Here is a 21,921-nt window from a genome sequence, read left to right as displayed (position 1 = left end):
ACAGTATTACTCAAAGTTTTAAAAAAATCTGTCTGGTTGTCAATGAAACCAAACTACGTAATGCAGTATGCTACAGTAAAATGCTAGTAGAGTTTCTGTCCACTCACTGGCTGGCCATGTTCACCCAGCCCTGGCGGACCAGGGGGGCCGAGTCTTCCCTGGTATCCCAGATCACCCTAGAAAGAAGACATGGCGAGATGGAACAGGTAACATAAAACAATTAATTAGTTAGACAAAAGCAATAATAGAAAAAAAACGTACCTTTGGTCCAGGAAGCCCAATACCAGTTTCTCCCTGAATTCCGGGCGGCCCAGTTAGACCCCGGTCACCCTATGATAACCAACACGAGAGACACAGAAAAGTTAGCAACAAACAAAGTTAGCAGCACAACACAGATCCACTGTAAAGAACACAACACAGATCCACTGTAAAGAACAAGGGAGTGGGTTATCGAAGACAATCACAACACCAATAATTGCTTCTAATACACCAGATGTATGTCCTTGAACCGATTATTTGAAAATCGCACACAAAATAAGTTATAAGGATAATTTAGTTGCTAATGGCAGTCTGCAGTACCCAGGTCGGCCTTCAGATTGAGTTACTCAATTAGAGGGGGCAACACTGAGCTAGCCTGCAAAGTGACTTCCTGGTGTAGCTCAAACTGGCATGTATGGCACTGTATGTCGCCATGAGACACCATCTTAACCAACTTAATTTGGCTTCAATGCGCTATTTTATCTTCACATAGACATGAATGGTGTCACCTGATCGATGGCTTTGATCATTCATATATACAGTCATTAGTTACAGCAAAAGGGCAGTCCAAAGCTCTAATTCTGTCTACGCAGATCAGACAACCTTTAACATCCAGTTGTTTTACATTTAGATTAATGTTAATTGACATCACACAGAAACATTGCCCTTTGATCTATCTTACTCAGATACAGTTGAAGTCGGAAGTTTACAACTAATTGACATCATTTGAGTCAATTGGAGGTGTACCTGTGGATGTATTTCAAGGCCTACCTTCCAATTGTGCCTCTTTGCTTGACATCATGGGAAAATCTAAAGAAATCAGCTAAGATCTCAGAAAAAAAAATTGTAGACCTCCACAAGTCTGGTTCATCCTTGGGAGCAATTTCCAAACTCCTTAAGGTACCACGTTCATCTGTACAAACAATAGTACGCAAGTATAAACACCATGGGACCACGCAGCCGTAATACCGCTCAGGAAGGAGACCCGTTCTGTCTCCTAGAGATTAAACGTACTTTGGTGTGAAAAGTGCAAATCAATCCCAGAACAACAGTAAAGGACCTTGTGAAGATGTTGTAGGAACAGGTACATTATCTATATCCACAGTAAAACGAGTCCTATATCGACATAACCTGAAAGGCCGCTCAGCAAGGAAGAAGCCACTGCTCCAAAACCACCATAAAAAAAGACAGACTACGGTTTGCAACTGCACATGGGGACAAAGAAATGTCCTCTGGTCTGATGAAACAAAAATAGAACTGTTTGGCCATAATGACCATTGTTATGTTTGGAGGACAAAGGGGAAGGCTTGCAAGCCGAAGAACACCATCCCAACCGTGAAGGACGGGGGTGGCAGCATCATGTTGTGGGGGTGCTTTGCTGCAGGAGGGACTGGTGCTTCACAAAATAGATGGCATCATGAGGAGAGAAAATTATGTGGATATATTGAAGCAACATCTCAAGACATCAGTCAGGAAGTTAAAGCTTGGTCGCAAATGGGTCTTCCAAATGGACAATGACCCCAAGCATACTTCCAAAGTTGTGGCAAAATGGCTTAAGGACAACAAAGTCAAGGTATTGGAGTGACCATCACAAAGCCCTGACCTCAATCCCATAGAAAATTTGTGGGCAGAACTGAAAAAGCGTGTGTGAGCAAGGAGGCCTACAAACCTGACTCAGTTACACCAGCTCTGTCAGGAGGAATGGGCCAAAATTCACCCAACTTATTGTGGGAAGCTTGTGGAAGGCTTCCCAAAACATTTGATCCAAGTTAAACAATTTAAAGGCAATGCTACCAAATACTAATTGAGTGTATGTAAAGTTCTGACCCACTGGGAATGTGATGAAAGAAATAAATGCTGAAATAAATCATTCTCTCTACTATTATTCTGACATTTCACATTCTTAAAATAAAGTGGTGATCCTAACTGACCTAAAACAGGGAATTTTTACTAGGATTAAATGTCAGGAATTGTGAAAAACTGAGTTTAAATGTATTTGGCTAAGGTGTATGTAAACTTCAGACTTCAACTGTATATATTGATATGATATCAATTATATTCTTCCTAAATTTTACTTAAAAACAAAGCCTAGCATTGCACATAGACTATTTTTGAAGTTGATGAGAAAAAGCTCATAACAGAACTTCTGATCTCAAAGGTAATTACTCAAACGTGTTAAAAATTAAGTTGACCCACTGGGCACACACTGGTTGAATCAACATTGATTTAATGTAATTTGTCAACGTATTGTGACGTGGAATCAACGTGGAAAAAACTAAAAAGTAAATATACTAGTTTTGTTTTCATCTAATTTAATCTAAAATTTGTAGGGGCCAAATAGTTGCCCACTTTTCCATGTACAGTGCAGTTCAGACATTAGCTCATCCACCAGAGTTGTAAACATTGAAATGAAGGTAAAAGTTCTGACTAATAACAGGTTGCTACATCAATCTAATTTCAGCATAATCATCAGAACTATGTATACTTTGAAATTGAGTTGAAAATAAAGAAAATTCATATTTTTCATCCTATATTCAATATATTGGGTGGTGCAAATGATGTTGGATTTCATATTTGATTAGACATATTTTATTTGACCTTGTTTCAATGTTGAAAAAGACGGGGCCCACGCCTGCCACTTTGGTGCCAGGCCCACCCAATCAGATTGAGCAAAAAAAATATGAATAAATAAATAGAAATTAAATAAAAATGAATGGTAAATAATGTATTGTTTTTATTTTGGAGTCACTTTTATTGTAAATTAGAATATAATATGTTTTTTAACACTTCAAATAATGTTTTATTTGATTTAGTCATATTCTTAAATGTTTGGTTGAGATGAAGATGTGAATCCAACATACTGTATTAATAACTTGTGCATTACATTTTAAATCAACCAACCATCCTGCATATACAAGACAATATCCAAAGGTAAAACTGTACAGTCGTGACCAAAAGTTTTGAGAATGACACAAATATTAATTTCCACAAAGTTTGCTGCTTCAGTGTCTTTAGATATTTTTGTCAGATGTTACTATGGAATACTGAAGTATAATTACAAGCATTTCATAAGTGTCAAAGGCTTTTATTGACAATTACATGAAGTTGATGCAAAGAGTCAATATTTGCAGTGTTGACCCTTCTTTTTCAAGACCTCTGCAATCCGCCCTGACATGCTGTCAATTAACTTCTGGACCGCATCCTGACATCCTGACAGATGCACTCACACCTGCCTGCTGCCATTCCTGAGCAAGCTCTGTACTGGTGGTGCCCCGATCCCGCAGCTGAATCAACTTTAGGAGACGGTCCTGGCGCTTGCTGAACTTTCTTGGGCGCCCTGAAGCCTTCTTCACAACAATTGAACTGCTCTCCTTGAAGTTCTTGATGATCCGATAAATGGTTGATTTAGGTGCAATCTTACTGGCAGCAATATTGCCTGTGAAGCCATTTTTGTGCAAAGCAACGATGACGGCACGTGTTTCCTTGCAGGTAAACAGGGTTGACAGAGGAAGAACAATGATTCCAAGCACCACCCTCCTTTTGAAGCTTCCAGTCTGTTATTTGAACTCAATCAGCATGACAGAGTGATCTCCAGACTTGTCCTCGTCAACACTCACACCTGTGTTAACGAGAGAATCACTGACATGATGTCAGCTGGTCCTTTTGTGGCAGGGCTGAAATGCAGTGGAAATGTTTTTGGGGGATTCAGTTCATTTGCATGGCAAAGAGGAACTTTGCAATTAATTGCAATTCATCTGATCACTCTTCATAACATTCTGGAGTATATGCAAATTGCCATTATACAAGCTGAGGCAGCAGACTTTGTGAAAATTTATATTTGTGTCATTCTCAAAACTTTTGGCCATGACTGTATTATTAATATCATGAATTTCGCATCCTATTTATAGGGTTAACGGTAACTACTTCTAAACTTGCAAAGATCCAATCAGCCATGGATGAATGATAGTATATCTAGCTACATGTTGAAATGATGGTGTCCTTTGTTTGGCAAATCATTTGGGCAATGTAGCCTACATAAATGCAACCTCACTCCGAATGACTTTCAACTAGTCAATGTTATTTAGGTAGCATATGCAAATGAGTATGGAATCAATGTCTAAATGTGTTGAAATGATAACTCAGACAAAACGAACACAGCTTGATTGCTAAGCAGGGTACAGAGGTAGGCATCTGGATGGTGGACTTATTCTCATTAAAGTGCATTAGCCCTCACATACCAGTAGGAATCACTGCTCAGGCAGAAATCGTTGGACTATGGCTTCATGTTTTATTTCAATATACCTCTTTATTTAGGTGGATAGCATGATGTTGAAACAACGCCATTGATTTAACATGCCATTTTACTATCAACATTTGAAACGTCAAATAAAATATGTCTAATCAAATCTAAAATTGTACAATTTAAACCATTCAATAATTTTCAACATAAACATAGTTCTGATGACTATGTTGAAATTAGATTGATGTAACAACCTGTTAGTTAGGTTAAGTCAATTTATTTAAGTTGAACTTTTACCTTAATTTCAATGTTTACTCTGGTTGAAATGTGGTGAAAACAGTGCTGGTGGATGAGCTATTGTCTGAACTGCACTGTACATGGAAAAGTGGGCAACTATTTGGCCCCTACAAATTTAAACAAGTCAGGACACGTCCTACAGCCAGGCATTTTCTCAGTTGAGTTTCCGACTCAAAGTAGTCAAAAACACCCAGTCTCAAAACAATGAAGAGCTGTTTTACTGGAGGCAATGGTTCACTGCAGAGTTTGCAGTAATTATGAGCTTCACTCATGACTTAGGAGATATTTCATCCTAGATGAGAAATAGCAACGAAGTGGAGCCTGTCAAGAAGAAAGCTGAGATAACCACTTAAAAAGTTTTCCCAAAGCAAGGCAGATATCTCACAATTTTCATTGCATATCTCCATACCAACGGAACAATCACATTCGACCTCTTAGAGCAGGTTTGCATTTTCCGTCATTAATCTTTCTGGCAGCTCTGCAGAATGGTCACTAGCTGGCACAACACAGCCACAAAGTCATACACTTTTAAACCTAACCCTAACCTTAACCCCAAACACATTGCTAACCCTAATGCCTAACCCTAACCTTAAATGAAGACCAAATAGCACATTTTTGTTTTCATACATTTTACAATATAGCCAATTTTGACTTTGCAGCTGGACAATTTATGGAAAAATCGATCAGTTCTGCCTCCAGGACAAGACTCATGACAATAAACGTCAACCTGCTCTATTAAATGCTCAACACCTTACATACTGAAAACATATTCCTAATAACAGGGTAGACTTTAAACACTGCTATTCCATAATTCATCCACTTTTGAAACATTGTATTTGATGGAGGTGCTGATTCAATTAGTAAGAGATAAGTCACTTCCTGTCAGCACTAGCAAATGATGTGACCTATCCACTCTGCTGCTAAGATTTCATCTGCCAGAAACCTCAATACATACACTCAACACGTACAGTATAACATACTCATATTATGGGAGCAAAATATATCTTTGACATTCTAAGTGTTTACCCTTTTGTTCATATTATCTCTTTCCAACAGACACCTGCATGTTCTCACATGGAGGGAGAACATTTTACCTTTCATAGCTGTTATTAAGTGCCTTGACAATCCCTATAAAGGACTGGTAAGGAAGTTGACAATGCTCTAGGCAGTTCCTAGTGTATATTTAGAAACAGGACCCCTGCCATTAACTAAACCTGTATATGGTTGTGAAAACTAACATTAATCCCCATGCTGCTGAACTAATGAAGGTGAAGGCACAACGGCACTGGGCCAATATCTTCCATAGGTGCCTTTTAGGGTTGACACATGCCCCTCGACTCCCAGGTAGTAGAATGGGTGTCAGGAATCTGTCTTTTAAAGTTCTAGTAAAAGGAAGTGTACAGGTGACAGCAGATGTGTGTGATGAGTTAAGTATGAAGTGTCTTCTTACTAACCTTCTTTCCTTGAGGGCCCTCAGGTCCCATGTCACCCTGTGGTCCGGGTAAACCCTGGGAAGGAACAAAGAACACTCCTTAACAAGGGTACATGTGCTGCTGCTAATGCGCTGGAGGACACCATTCACATCTAGATATAAAGTGAAGGTTACCCAGATACTGATGCTCAATTACTGGGAAGAGCTAAAGAGTTTACAGCAGCCTGGTCTCATAGACTAGACGTAACATAGTAAGGGTAAATCCGGGACACTCAAATTAGTATGATACTGTATGTTAAGGTTTGGTATGGTTACATAAGACAGAAGGTTACTTAAGGCATAAACAAAAGTAGGGTGGTTGGTCAAGTGGACGGGGAGGCTTATAACGCGAACGTCTAGCAACCCAACTTTAGCATTTTAGCAACTTTGCAAATACTTACTATTTTTTAGCTACTTTGCAACTACTTAGCATGCTAGCTAACCCTTCCCCATAACCTGAACCCTTTAAACCTAACCTTAAACCCTAACCCCTAACTCTTAGCCTAGCTAACGTTAGCTACCTTGCTAAAATTATTATTAGACACCTAGCCACTTAGCTAACATTAGTGACAACAAATTGGAATTCGTAACATATTATACATTTTGCAAATTTGCAAATTATTTTCGTAACAAAGCATACGAAATGGACATCCACAAATTAATACATACCATACCAAACATAGAATATCATACTATTTGGAGTGTACCGGATTTATATTCACTGTGTTCTGTCTACTCCTGAATTCCACCCAGGTTGATTACAGCCATTATCAACTACATTGTGTGTGTGTGTGCGTGGGAGGGGAAGGGAGAACGGAGTGAGTACGTATGTGTTTATACAGGAGTTTCACAAAAGGATAACGCTTTGATCTGAATATGTGAATTATCAAGGTACATGTCGCTGTTGTCTACCCACCTGGAGACCTCTGACACCTCTGGAGCCCATTGGACCCTCAGGACCCTGGGAGTGGACATTCAATGAAACAGTAAAGGAAGGTACTGTATAAATCAGCCTATAATACGACCAATAGAACAAAAGCATGACACAGAGAGCAGACAAATTTGATTATTCATGCATACCCTGTCTCCTTTAATTCCTGGAATGCCACACTCGCCCCTCTCACCCTGTGTAATGGAAATCGAAAGCAATACGTCATATGAAATGAATGTACTGTAGCTTCAACATAACAGAAATATTAATGGCAACTTGAAGGACATACCATCTCTCCTTTGTAACCAGGTTTTCCCTGCAAATAAACACAGTATAATAGGTTAGAACGTGAACAAGAGTGGTACAAACACTGAGTATACCAAAGACTAGGAACACCTTCCTAATATTGAGTTGCACCCCACCCTTTTGCCCTCAGAACAGCTTCAATTTGTCGGGGCACGGACTCCACAAGGTGTTGAAAGCGTTCCACAGGGATGCTAGCCCATGTTGACTCCAATGCTTCTCATAGTTGTGTGAAGTTGGGTGGATGTCCTTTGGGTGGTGGACCATCCTTGATACACACGGGAAACTGTTAAGCGTGAAAAATCCAGCAGCGTTGCAGTTCTTGACACACTCAAACTGATGCGCCTGGCACCTACTACCATACCCTGTTCAAAGGCACTTCAATCTTTTGTCTTGCCCATTCACCATCTGAATGGCACACATACACAATCCATGTCTCAATTGTCTCAAGGCTTAAAAATCCTTCTTTAACCTGTCTCCTCCCCTTCATTTGCACTGATTGAAATGGATTTAACAAGTGACATCAATAAGGGTTCATAGCTTTCACCTGGATTCACCTGGTCAGTCTATGTCATGGAAAGAGCAGGAGTTCTTATTGTTTTGTATACTCAGTGTACATTGATAAATGCTTAGTCAACATACTTCAGTATTGTAACGACCCGGTATTGTGTTCTGTGTTCGTGGGTGTGTTATGGTTCTCATGGCTACTAGCAGGGGTTGAATGTGTCAGGACAGAGGGAAAGGGTGGGGGGTATGATGGGTAATCCCGCGGGATTTGGAAATGCATAAATAGGGATTACTGTCTCATCTCTCTCTCTCTTTCTGTTCGGGCCTTGATCTGTTCTTATGGGGGTGACCCTTAACCCGACATGGTGTAATTGTGTACGTTCGGTATTTAGCGGCGTGGGCTGTGGCCACAACAATAGCCCAGTTTAGGAATAAACCTGTGTTCTAACCTGCACACCTGGAGTCCGTCTCTTTTCCTTTTATGACCCAGCCGGGTCATTACATTGGTGTCAGAAGTGCTTTCGAACTACGGGATCGAGACTAGGCGAGTTAGCTGTTCAGTATAGGCCGGGTTGGCTTTAGCGTAACTCGCATCTACGGTCATGATGCTTGGGGCGAGGCAGAAAATTAAGGAGGAGTCGGACAAAGTGTCCGTTGTGGGCTCGGGGGTACCCGGTCGGGAGGGTCGGGCGGCGACAGCCGTAGATGAGCTGGAGAGCCACATGGCGGGAGTTAAATTGTCAGTCAGCAAGATGGCAGAACTGGCGGGTTTTCCTTCACTCCGCTCGAGAGCAGACGTCACGGCGACGGGGATATCGACGTCACCGGGTGCGGAAATGGCGGGGCCTGCGTATGTAAACAGAGATGGCGGCGGCCTATTGCCATTAGCCACGGTAGCGGCTAAACTACCAAAGTTCAATGGACAAGGTAAATGGGAAGTTTTTTTCACTCAATTCGAGTTGTTGGCTGCAGCCGGGAGGTGGTCTGACGAGACGAAAGCGTTACAGCTTGCCCTGAGCCTGGCAGAGGAGGCGTCGGAATGCCTGTTAACGCTAGCCCCGGATGAGAGGGGCGACTACGGTGCGCTAGTGGAGGCATTGGGGGGCCGTTTCGGCAGCGACGCGCAGCCCAACATGCTGCGGATTGAACTGAGTAACAAAAAGAGACTTCAGGGGGAATCATTAAAGGCGTTGGCAAGTGGTATTCTGAGCCTGACCAGGCGGGCTTATGCAACTATGCCGATTGGGGTGCAAGATGAGCTGGCACGGGACAGTTTTATTAGAGCGCTCTCTTCCACCGAACTGGGTAAGCATGTTCAGATGGCGGACCCACCATCTCTGCGGGCTGCAGTGGAGATAGCCAGGAAGAGGGAGCTGATCTGGGGTGAGGGAGTGAGAGTGGAAGTCGCCAGTCAACCAGAGGTGAGAGCAGCGGTGGCTGGGGTGCCAGGGGTCACGAAACCAGAGTGGGCCGACGAGTTGTGCGGGCTAGTCAAGACTGCTTCGCTTGTCATGGAGAGGGGCTCCAGGCAGCGTCGCAGTGTCAGCTCAACTCCTATTGTATGCTGGGGTTGTGGCCAGCCTGGCCACATTCAGCGGGAGTGTGGCAGATTACCCCGTCACCAGGGAAACGACGGCGGGTTCTCGCGCAGGGGGCAGCGTGGACCCACCCCCCCGCCCCCAAACCCACTGTAAGCAAAAGAGGTACCCAGCAGCGCAGACAAGAGGGTGGGGACCTGCTCTCCCAGGGTGTAGCTGCCGCCGTGTTTCCTAGTCCGGTAGTTGTGGTGGGACGTACCACCGTTGGGGACTTCTGTAATGTCATCGTCAAGGTGGAGGGGGTGGAATGTTTGGCCCTGGTCGACATGGGCTCTACAGTAACCCTGGTGAGACCAGACATACTACCTGTTGGGGTGCGGGTGGAGCCGACCCTTGTCCAGCTACGGACTGTCACGGGGGAGCTAGCCCCCATGTTAGGGAAGTGTCAGCTATCTGTGACTGTGGGGGGGAGAACTGTGGGGTGTCCGGCATGGGTAGCAGCGGTGCAGGACCCCTGTATACTGGGAATGGACTTTTTGAAAAACTGTGGGGCTCAGTTGGACTTAGCGTCGGGCGCTTTGAGGATCTGTCGGGGGGGCCCACAGTGGGAATGTCGACTTCGGGAGGGCCAGCAGGGGGCAGGGCTGTCCCTCCGTCTTCCTCCAAGCTTGCAGAAACTCCACCGGTCATCCCGGCTGCTCCCTTGGTCGTTGTGCCATTCCAGCAGCTGTCTCCGGCGGCGACGGCCTTCACTCCCCATCATGGTGCAAGCACAGGCAGCTCAGTAGCCCAAAACACACTGGCTCCTTCACCCCATCAGCCCGACGGGGGGAAGGAGGAAGCTATCGACGCCGTCGAGGCTGTGTGGCTGAAGAACTGTCAGGGTCTGGATGAGGGACAACAGAGACAGTTAAAGCAGCTGCTGTTGGACTTTAAAGATAGCTTCGCTTGGGGGGAAGATGAGGTAGGACAAATGCACCTAGTTCAGCACGAAATAGACACTGGGGGCGCCCGACCCATTAAAATTCGGCCCCGTCGTATTCCCCTTGCCAGGAGGGAAGCAGCAGACACAGCTATTGTTGACATGTTGCGGGCTGATTTCATTGAGCCATCAGATAGCCCATGGTCCGCGCCGGTCGTCATGGTGCCTAAGAAAGGGGGTAAACTTAGGTTTTGTGTTGACTACAGGGGCCTAAATTCTGCCACCACTAAAGACTCTTATCCCCTACCGAGGATTGATGAGTCGCTAGACCACGTGAGAGGGTCCTCGTGGTTCTCCTCCCTTGATCTGCGCAGTGGCTACTGGCAGGTGCCCCTCTCGCCAGGGGCACGTGAAAAAACGGCCTTCTCCACAGATAGGGGCCATTGGCAGTTCAAGGTGCTGTGCTTCGGGCTCTGTAATGCTCCTGCCACCTTTGAGAGGCTCATGGACAGAGTGCTGGCGGGGGTTCCGAGAGACGAGTGTTTTGTGTACCTAGACGACATATTGGTGCACGGCACATCGTTTGAGGGGGCACTGGGGGCAATTAGGCGAGTGTTGGAGAGGATCTCGGGGGCAGGGCTAAAATTACATCCGGGAAAGTGCCATTTCATGCAAAGGGAGGTGGCGTTCCTGGGGCATCAGCTGGGTGGTGAGGGCATCAGCACGATGCCAGACAAAGTAGAGGCTGTGAGGGGGTGGCCAGTCCCAGGGGGAAAAAAAGAGGTTAAGAGCTTCCTGGGGCTGGCATCCTACTATCGTAGGTTTGTGAAGGGGTTTGCGGGGGTAGCGGCTCCTTTGAACCACCTTCTCAAGGAGGACACTGTTTTTCAGTGGACCGAAGAGCACCAGCGGGCGTTTGAGTCCCTCAAACGTGCCCTGATGGAGGCTCCTGTCCTGGCCTCACCAGACCCAAACCGTCCATTCATCCTGGACACCGACGCAAGCAATGAGGGTTTGGGGGCTGTGCTGGCTCAGCGTGGTCCTGATGGGGAACACGTAGTAGCTTATTACAGCAGAACTTTTGATAAGGCTGAGAAACGCTACTGCGTGACAAGGAGAGAGCTTTTGGCTGTCGTGGCAGCAGTACGCCATTTCAAGTACTACCTGGGGGGCCTGCCGTTTGTGGTCCGGACGGATCACTCCGCCCTGCAGTGGCTTCTCTCCTTCAAGGAGCCAGAGGGTCAGATTGCCCGCTGGCTGGAGGAGCTGCAACCCTACGACTTCCAGGTGGAGCACAGAGCCGGCCTTCGCCACAGCAATGCAGACGCCTTGTCCCGCCGCCCGTGTGCTGAGGATGGCTGTGGGTACTGCGCCAAACGGGTGGAGCGAGAGAGAGAACTGTGCAGGGAGGAGGGAGTCACCGCCACGGTGAGTCAGCTGAGGGTGACAGAGTGCTGGGAGCTTGAGGCTGTGGACGTTGGGGAGTGGAGGCATCGCCAGGAGGAGGACGCAGAGCTGAGTCCTGTGCTGCGGTGGGTGGAAGAGAGAAGACGACCGCCGTGGGGGGAAGTAGCCCCTCTATCACCAGTCACCAAGGGGCTGTGGGCTAAATTCACAGTCCTTAGAGTGGCTGAGGGAGTGCTCCAGAGGGGGTGGAAAAAGCCAGCGACTGGAGAAATTACGTGGCAGGTAGTGGTGCCCAAAAGGCTGCAGGGGAGCGTGTTACAGCAGCTTCATGGGGGAGTTGGCGCAGGGCATTTTGGGGTCTCCAAAACGTTAAAGCGCGTGCGTAAAGGCTTCTATTGGGCCAGGCACAGGAGGGATGTTGAGGACTTTTGTAGGCAGTGCGACGAGTGTGCTGCTAAAAAAGGACCTCCAGGTCAGTCACACGCCCTCCTACAACAATTCCCAGTAGGGGAGCCCATGGAGAGACTGGGGGTAGACATAGTGGGGCCGTTTCCAACCACAGACAGCGGTAACAGGTGGATTCTAACCGCTATGGACTACTTCACCAAGTGGCCGGAGGCTTACGCTCTCCCAGACCAGGAGGCAGCGACAGTAGCTGATGCGTTGGTGGGGGGAATAATCAGTCGGTTTGGGGTGCCACAGTCTATTCACAGCGACCAGGGGAGAAACTTCGAGTCACGGGTGTTCTCAGAGTTGTGTAGACGGTTAGGCGCGGAGAAGACGCGCACTACGCCACTTCACCCCCAGAGTGATGGGCTGGTGGAAAGATTAAACAGAACGTTAGCACAGCAGCTGGCCATCGTTACCTCAAAACACCAGAGAGATTGGGACACCCACTTACCGTTTATTCTTATGGCATGTAGGTCGGCTGTTCAAGAATCGACTGCGTGCTCCCCAGCGCTACTAATGTTAGGTCGTGAGTTGCGCACCCCAGCCGAACTGATGTTTGGTCACCCTCCTGATAATGACGACGGGGTTTTGCCTGGCCCGAACTATGTGTGTCGTCTGCAGAACCGGTTAGAAGCGGCTCACACCTTCGCAAGAGAGCAACTCGAGAACGCAGGGGTCCGCCAAAAGCGCCACTACGACTCGCGCGCTAGGGGGAGACACTTTGGAGCGGGAGAATGTGTGTGGCTTCACAACCCCACGCGCAAGAAGGGGCGGTGCCCAAAGCTGGACAGTGCATGGGTGGGGCCGTGTCTGGTGATAGAGAGAGTGGGGGAGGTGACGTACCGGGTGGAGGTCCCCCCACGGAGCAGGAAGGTGGTGGTCCACCGGGACCGATTGGCACCCTACAGAGGGAGGAAAACGGTAGGAAATGGGAGTGAGGTCTCTGATGTGAGCCCACGGGAACAGTCTAACGAGGAGACTCTAGCGCAACCTGAGCCTGGGATGGGGGCTGCTTCTTCAGAGGGCGCTGGAAATGACATTGGGGCAGATGAGTGTTCTGGGGGTTCACCGGTGAGAGCCACGGGGAGGCCCAAGAGACTGATGCGACCTCCGGGTCGTTTTAAGGATTTTGTTGTGTAACCCTAGGGGCTAGGGTTTAGAAAGGGGGGGGCTATGTAACGACCCGGTATTGTGTTCTGTGTTCGTGGGTGTGTTATGGTTCTCATGGCTACTAGCAGGGGTTGAATGTGTCAGGACAGAGGGAAAGGGTGGGGGGTATGATGGGTAATCCCGCGGGATTTGGAAATGCATAAATAGGGATTACTGTCTCATCTCTCTCTCTCTTTCTGTTCGGGCCTTGATCTGTTCTTATGGGGGTGACCCTTAACCCGACATGGTGTAATTGTGTACGTTCGGTATTTAGCGGCGTGGGCTGTGGCCACAACAATAGCCCAGTTTAGGAATAAACCTGTGTTCTAACCTGCACACCTGGAGTCCGTCTCTTTTCCTTTTATGACCCAGCCGGGTCATTACAGTATGTTAATTTGAGCCAGGTTACTGCAGCAACAGGAAATGTGAATTATTATGCTGATTATAATTTTTTTACATTTTTGTAGCGGTTGATACATTTTTCGTAAGGGAATATTACAAACTTCAGAAGCCTTTTTAAACCTCATATACACTACACGTTTTAAATTTCCTGCATTGCAGGACATTTCTCCTCCAACAGGGTGATCAAATAGAGAATCCTACATTTGTATATATAGATGTCTGGATATCTGCATATGAAAATGTCATAAAAAAAAGACTATGTGTTTAAGTGTATCACTCACCTCTCCGCCATCCCGACCTGGAAGTCCACTTAGTCCTCCCTCTCCCTAAAAGGAAAGGAGAACAGGGCATCTGTATTATTTGCACAGTACACACCGGAGCTATTTCATTTAGATTTCTCATATTAAAATATATATCTATACAAGCAAAGTAAGTGGAAATTCAACAGAATCATAACAAATCAAACACCTTCGATCCTTTAAGACCAGGGGCGCCATCATCTCCTGGGCGACCCTTCTTTCCCTGTGGATTGAAGGAACATGAGATTCATTTAACTCACTTTAAAACAAAACATGTTTGACGGAAGGCCACTATCCATTGCAAATGATCTGCAGTGAGTCAGTCAATGCCCAAGAAGCCGGTGTTTGGAGGATATATTGGCACGGTGTCACTTTATCACAACGGGTTACCAACATATTCAAATAATGGATGACATATTTTAATTAAAAATGTTATTTTGATTAATTTCTTCATACTATTTCATCCTTCCACACAAGATATAGTCCTGACACAAATCTAGGGTTGTTAGAGACGCGACCCAGTCGTTCAGTCATTTTGTTCTGTATCTAGAGACGTGACCCAGTCGTTCAGTCATTTTGTTCTGTATCTAGAGACATGACCCAGTCGTTCAGTCTTTTTGTTCTGTATCTATGGACGCGACCCAGTCGTTCAGTCATTTTGTTCTGTATCTAGAGACGTGACCCAGTCGTTCAGTCATTTTGTTCTGTATCTAGAGACGTGACCCAGTCGTTCAGTCATTTTGTTCTGTATCTAGAGACGTGACCCAGTCGTTCAGTCATTTTGTTCTGTATCTAGAGACGCGACCCAGTCGTTCAGTCATTTTGTTCTGTATCTAGAGACGTGACCCAGTCGTTCAGTCATTTTGTTCTGTATCTAGAGACGTGACCCAGTCGTTCAGTCATTTTGTTCTGTATCTATGGACGCGACCCAGTCGTTCAGTCATTTTGTTCTGTATCTATGGACGCGACCCAGTCGTTCAGTCATTTTGTTCTGTATCTAGAGACGTGACCCAGTCGTTCAGTCATTTTGTTCTGTATCTAGAGACGCGACCCAGTCGTTCAGTCATTTTGTTCTGTATCTAGAGACGCGACGTTCATTCTAAATGTTCCGTTGCCATATTGGCTGGCAACGTTTTTATCCCTTGGTTGCTAGCTAGCCAACTACGGTTGACTTACAGCCACATCAAAAAGTGCAGCCAGAATAACAGCAAAGTAGCTGCATTTGCTTAAACTGTTTTCTAGTGACATTTATTTGGATAAATCCATAACAATAAGCTGATGAGATGCGATTTTGCCTGGCATAGAAAATGTGCTCACTCGTCAGGACACTTATTCAGACGAGCTAGCCAACAACACAGCTAACGTTACAGTAACACAATCACTTCAACTGAAGCTGGAAAGACTGCAAATTAGCTGCGTTTCTCGTTGTACCTTTTTCAACAACACGTTTTTTTATATATCCATAAAAATGATTCTAGCTGAATCAGGATTTAGACTGGCTGAGAAACGCTGCCTGCCTGTCTGTCTCGTCCCGACACGTTCATTACTATGGGACAGAAGGAGATCGAATTTGCATATTGAAACAATGCTGCAAATGTCGGAGAGACAGACAGCAAGGTTTATACAAATCTCCGCTGTTGAAAACTAAATGTTAGTCCAAAAGAAATGTGAGATCATGTCTAGATGCTTTTTATAGTGGAGATCAAGTTTAGAAGTTGCTTTGCTGATGAGACAGTGAATTGCGCAGTCAGATGGAACAGAGTAAATAGGCATTTTAAATTCATAGATTTAGCCGGTGGCAACTTGTGGAATAGACACCGGCTGGAATGCGATTTTAACCAATCAGCATTCAGGATTAGACCCACCCGTTGTATAACGAAAGATAAACCATATCTGGCTACAGAAGTAGGGAAAAATGAAAGTGAAGCATAGTTTCCCTGAGCATGTCAGCATTGTTTGGTCATTGCAGGTGGTAAAAGGACCTGAGGTCACAAGGGCGGTGGCTTTGTGTTTGTGTTTGTGTTTGTGTGTGTGTGTGTGTGTGTGTGTGTGTGTGTGTGTGTGTGTCAAGGATGGACATGTTGCTGCTTGACCAAAAAGGTGAGAGGTCAGGCACCTGGACAGCGTGTGGTGATTTCCGTTCGCAGCTTATCGTCGGTTTGTGGCCGTTAAACTAAAGAGAGTAATTATGAGAGCCTTTAAGTCTCAGTGTAAGAATGTAAGGAATCTCTCTGTTGAGAAAGCCCCTGGTTAATGATCATGCAACTGTCTGTCAGCACAAGACTGTCAGACGCTGAGGACCCTGACATTAACGTGGCTGCCATCCATCCAGAGAGGGGCCTCTAGTCTGGTCCGATGATGTGGAAGACCACGCACCTAGTGTCACAGTTTAAGCCCCCTCCAACATTCTCCATCTCTGACTAGCTGACAACGGAGCTAGTAAGTGTTATTGACGATGGCAAAGGTCCTGTTTTTATTGGGAGTAAAGGCCTTCATAGGCTGCCCCTGGTTTCCATGGGGGACATCTTATGTGGGATGGGAAATGTCCAATAACTTGCCGGGACAGGCAACGCAAATTAGCAACTGAGGTTTATAGGAAGTATTTATTGAGAAAAACAATCTATTTTGTCCTGCAGCATTTGGAGTATTTTCAGAAGTAAGAAAGACAGCCTGCTTTGTCCACAGGGGGTACTTCGACAAAACCAAGCAATTACCTCTGATATCAGAACTATGTTAGCTTCCTCTTTATAGCATTCAGCACTTCAGGAACAAATTACTTTTATTTCAAAAGAGAAGTGTTTTGTGATTGGGGAGTGTTTGGAAAGGACAGTGAAAGTACTTACAGTTGAACCACTGAGCCCTCTCTCGCCCTTCTCACAGGCACATCGTTGGGCCAGGGGACACTTCAAAAAGGCAGCATAAGGTTTCAGAATCAACATGTAACTGTACAGTATATGACCATGCAGTGTCCCTGAACTTAATTATGTATTGGTTGAATGAGGAAAGCATTTAAATTGCATCAAAATGTAATATTACCTACCCCCTTGTCAGCCAGGTCAGTCTGGGTAGAGAGAAATAAAACAGTGACAACCATTAGAGACAATCATACACCATCCAAAACATACATACAGAAATCATGTACATTTACAACTATACTGAACAAAAATATAAACACAACATGCAATCATTTCAACAATTTTACTGAGTTACAGTTCATATAAGGAAATCAGACAATTGAAATAAGTTCATTAGGCCCTAATTTATGGATTTCATATGACTGGGCAGGGGCGCAGCCATGAATGAGTTTTTCCCCACAAAAGGGCTTTATTACAGACAGAAATACTCCTCAGTTTCATCAGCTGTCCGGTTGGCTGGTCTCAGACGATCCCGCAGGTGAAGAAGCCGGATGTGGAGGTCCTAGGCTGGCGTGATTACACGTGGTCTGCGATTGTGAGGCCGGTTGGACATACTGCCAAATTTTCTAAAACGACGTTGGAGGTGGCTTAAATTCTCTGGCAACAGCTCTGGTCGACATTCCTGAAGTCAGCATGCCAATTGCACGCTCCCTCAAAAGTTGAGACATCTGTGGCATTAAGTTGCGTGAAAAATATGCACATTTTAGAGTGGCCTTTTATTGTCTCCGGCACAAGGTGCACCTGTGTAATGATCATGCTCTTTAATCAGCTTCTTGATATGCAAACCTGTCTGGTGGATAGATTATCTTGGCAATGGAGAAATGCTCACAAACAGGGATGTAAACAAAATTTAAGAGAAATAAGCTTATTGTGCATATGGAATATTTCTGGGATCTTTTATTTCAGTTCACGAAACATAGGACCAACACTTTACATGTTGCGTTTATGTTTTTGTTCAGTATAGATTAAAAAGACAGGACTTGTAAACTCTAGCATATTGTATCATATTTCTGCCTCCCCTCGTCACACACCATTTAAACCTCTAATCCTCTCATCTAGACTCTGAAAAGCCTGCTGTGTGAGTACAAGTGACTGTGGGGGGTTATTTGAATGATGGTTTCGTGCCAAGCTCTGTTTTGCTATGTTGCCACTTGAAAGAAATCAGTGAGTAGACATTCCATTGTAATACCCACGAGCCAAATGTAAACCACGTTATGATAAAAAGAAAGCTAAGAATATCACTGAAAGTATCACTGAAAGAACCTGTCTGCTTCCACTCATAGGTATGTAAGGTGCGACCACAAGAGGCTCTGTTTACCCTTATTGGGACAAAAAACCTCGTGGCATAGCAGATTCAAAGTAAAGCCCATGGGATATGCACTCATAACATGCAGATGGTAAGGAGCCAAGTCTATTGAAAAAATGTAAGACAGCTGTCTGCTCATTGAACAAAAAATACAAAATCCATGGCTGTCATCGATAGCCATTTATTATCTTGCTACAGTGTCTTGCATTTGTATAGCTACAAATTGTGGAATGTCAGTCATTCAGATCTCCAGCCTTTATCCTACTTAAAAAAACCTTCCTGGGAGGATTTTGGTTACAATATCCAAGATATCCCTAATTCAACTTTGATTACATCTAAATCACAACTGTATCGTTGCATCATCATTACACCCAATATTGTGTTTCTGAGGCCTCCCTCCCCCTTCTCCACCTCTTCAGTCTAATTAACATGCTGCTCTGCCAGAGGCTGTCCCCCAAACGGCACCCTATCGTTCACTACTTATGATCAGGGCCCATGGGGCTCTAGTCAAAGGTAGCACACTATGTGGCTAATAGGGTGCCATTTGGGACGCACACAGAGAGAAGCACTGACCTCAACTTAAGCAGTGACTCAAAATAGAATCCAAGTTGTGCCTTTGCTGCTGTTCGATGGCCGCCCCCGATCAGGCGCTGCATCCCACCTTCTCTCTTTCTCTCCCTATATTGCTTTCTCTTGTCATCTCCACTTCCTCCCTCTCTCTCTATTGCTCATGCTCTCGCATGCTCTCTCTGTCTCTCTCGGGAGTTGTTGGTGTGCGGGTTGTGAGAGGGTTTGCTGTTCTTTTTTTGTGTGCTTATTTCTATGTATGCAAGGCAGATCATACTCACAATTTCCGTGAGGACTTTCTCCACAATATCAGTATCCTGTAGATTGTGGAGGTATCGGGAAGCAGGAGAGCTGGCCAACAGACGGAGCTGGGCCACGTTGGCTGGCTCATTGGCTGCACGGGTGATGCCCACCATGAAGAACTTCACCCCCTGGTTCTTGGCGTCGGCGGCAGCTGAGAAGATGTCTGGGTTCCTGGGGTGGGAGATGCCGTCAGTGAGTAGGACGGACACCTTGATGCTGCCTGGGATGGACTCCTCCAGGTACATCTTAGTTATGTTGGTGATGGCGTAGGTGGTGTAGGTGCCGTGACCGATGTATAAAATGGGGGTGATGTGGGACTTGAAGTTGTCAGTGCCTCTCCACTGCTTAAAGGTCTGCTCGATGATGACGTGACTGCTGTACTGCAGCAGGGCCACCTTCCAGCTCAGACTGCGACCGGTCTGCAGACGGACAGCCTGGAGCTTGTCCACCACATCCATGGCAAATTGCTTCTCCTGCTCATGGTTCTCCTTGGCACTCTCAGAGCTGTCAAGCAGAAAGGAAAGCTCCAGACCGCAGTCCTCATCTAAAATGGCTGTGTTCATGTGCAGAGCTGTCAGACACACAATTGCGACAAGAGGCCATTCTATTGAAAAATGTCATTGTGGGTTATGAATGTGTTATGGATGTGTTATGAAGTACTTACGTACAGGTAACTGACAAAATAAAGGAAACACTTGAGTAAATGAGGGATACAAAATATATTGAATGCAGGTGCTTCCACACAGGTGTGGTTCCTGAGTTAATTAAGCAATTAACATCCCATCATGCTTAGGGTAATGTATAAAAATGCCCAGTTGCCAATTACTTTGACTACCATGACTAGAAGAAGACTTTCAGTGACTTTGAAAGAGTGGTCTCAAAGGAGCATAGGGGGTTTATAGTGTATATATATATATATATATATATATATATATATATATATATATATAAATATAAATGTAAAAAAAAATATAATAAATAAATACGTCATCAGATCTCAACCCAATTGAACAGTTTTGGCAGATTTTGGAGTGTTGTCTGAGACAGCGTTTTCCACCACCATCAGCAAAACATCATATTATGGAATTTATCATGGACAAATAGTGACGCATCCTTCCAATAAAGTTCAAGACACTTATAGAATTTATGCGAAGGCGCATTGAAGCTATTCTGGCAGCTCGTGGTGGCCCAAAGCCCTACTAAGACACGTTATGTTGGTGTTTCCTTTATTTTTGCAGTTACCTGTAGGTGCACTTCAACTAAAGAGTGTTTTCCATCTTGCCTCATTTTTAAATGACTTGGAAATGCAATCATTCAAAGTTATGACAGTCAAGTGAAAAATGTCTATGAAGCCAAAAACCCTATCTGAAATCAACCCTTTATCTTTATATTAAATCTCTCACAAGGGCAGAAAGACCAAGCTAAATCATGTTCATATGTTCAAAAAATGCCGTAGGATATCAACACCTTGGCAATATAGCAGGTACAGTATACCACAGGACATCCACTGATAAGATAGATATCTATCTACTGTCTGTACCTGTGTTAACCAAATGTAAAAACTTTAACATTTGATTTTATGATGTATGCTCAACCTCTTGTTTAGCTGGAATCTGATTTCTATTGGATTGATGAATTATGGTCACACAAATGAGGCATAAAAAGACATCTGTGATCTCACTGTTTAAGCACCGTCTGACATGAGCAACTTTTGCAATGAGCAACTGTACTATTAAAAAGAGGATGTCTTTTCTCATACCTTGTCTATTATGTTTTTGCCCGTTAGGTGCAGTGGCTGCAGCTCGCAGCTGGGCCCCCCTGCCTCTGGGTCTCTTGTTCATTGTTCTCTCCTCATAGTAGTCCTGAGACCAGACACCCAACAGGCCTGCTACAAACAGGAGCCATGTCACTGTAGGGAACATCATTGTCCCTCCTGCAATAATAATGTTTGGAATTTTTATTTATTTAAAGAACAATCTACATGATGACTTGATGTTCGATGACGACGTCATGATTGGTCAACAACGTGGAGGAGTTGAAAATTGATATTTGTGCACAACATTAGCGCACAACAAGTCCTCAGATTAATCTATTGCACTCGTTTTTCATCTGAAACCATAAGATTTGTTAATTTCTCCATCCCCCATTTTTATAATTTTGGAAATCACACACCCTTCCTCTATTATTTATTTTTAACATGCATATAGGCAGATTGTCCTTTTACTGAGCAAAACTTGTAGACTCACAATCCAAAGCCTTTTTTTGCGTGCTGCAGATCCAGGTATCCTTGTGCCCCACTAAGTGCAATGTTCCAAAATGCTGGGGTTGTGCAGGTAGCGAGAGAAGAACAGCAGTGATGGAAGGTTCCAGTTAGTTCCCTGAGTGTGTAGCAGCAATAGCAACAATGATAGCCATCCTGAGGCACAGTGTGTCTGTGAGCCTCTGAGCCTCTCCCTCCTTCATAAAAGAGGAGGGAACACCAGATCCCGCAAGACCCCGCCAAGGCTCTGGTTCCTGCTCGGCCCTCAGGGCAAGGGCAGAATGGGGTTGGGTTTCAGCACTTAAAAGGTTGTGTAGAGATTATAAAGATGCCTCCAAGCATCTAATGCATTTTGATATGGTTGTGTAAAGTCATTATTTTTACGAGTGGTGTATA

The 21,921-nt window shown here is 45.0% G+C and overlaps 1 protein-coding gene across 3 annotated transcripts in view; it reads right to left on the bottom strand.

Moving 5' to 3' along the window:
- The window catches only part of LOC115160738 (collagen alpha-1(XXVIII) chain), a 48,982-nt gene extending 27,298 nt beyond the window's left edge, over positions 1 to 21,684 (bottom strand). Inside the window, exons 1-13 of one of the 3 annotated variants that reach the window (XM_029711093.1) lie at positions 21,512 to 21,684; positions 21,025 to 21,198; positions 19,244 to 19,836; positions 17,215 to 17,235; positions 17,018 to 17,077; positions 14,344 to 14,397; positions 14,157 to 14,201; positions 7,487 to 7,513; positions 7,347 to 7,391; positions 7,183 to 7,227; positions 6,250 to 6,303; positions 262 to 330; positions 108 to 176 (exon numbers count right to left, since the gene is read on the bottom strand). In XM_029711093.1, the coding sequence (XP_029566953.1) occupies positions 108 to 176; positions 262 to 330; positions 6,250 to 6,303; positions 7,183 to 7,227; positions 7,347 to 7,391; positions 7,487 to 7,513; positions 14,157 to 14,201; positions 14,344 to 14,397; positions 17,018 to 17,077; positions 17,215 to 17,235; positions 19,244 to 19,836; positions 21,025 to 21,190 (1,248 nt within the window). In that variant the 5' untranslated portion in view covers positions 21,191 to 21,198; positions 21,512 to 21,684. The remainder of the gene's footprint in view (positions 1 to 107; positions 177 to 261; positions 331 to 6,249; positions 6,304 to 7,182; positions 7,228 to 7,346; positions 7,392 to 7,486; positions 7,514 to 14,156; positions 14,202 to 14,343; positions 14,398 to 17,017; positions 17,078 to 17,214; positions 17,236 to 19,243; positions 19,837 to 21,024; positions 21,199 to 21,511) is intronic. The other 2 variants (XM_029711094.1, XM_029711095.1) reach the window with 2 other exon arrangements.
- Between the last annotated feature and the right edge of the window lie 237 nt (positions 21,685 to 21,921).

This window comes from Salmo trutta, chromosome 24 (genome assembly GCF_901001165.1).
Source record: "Salmo trutta chromosome 24, fSalTru1.1, whole genome shotgun sequence".
Taxonomy (NCBI): domain Eukaryota; kingdom Metazoa; phylum Chordata; class Actinopteri; order Salmoniformes; family Salmonidae; genus Salmo; species Salmo trutta.
This window is presented reverse-complemented; position numbering and strand designations above follow the sequence as displayed.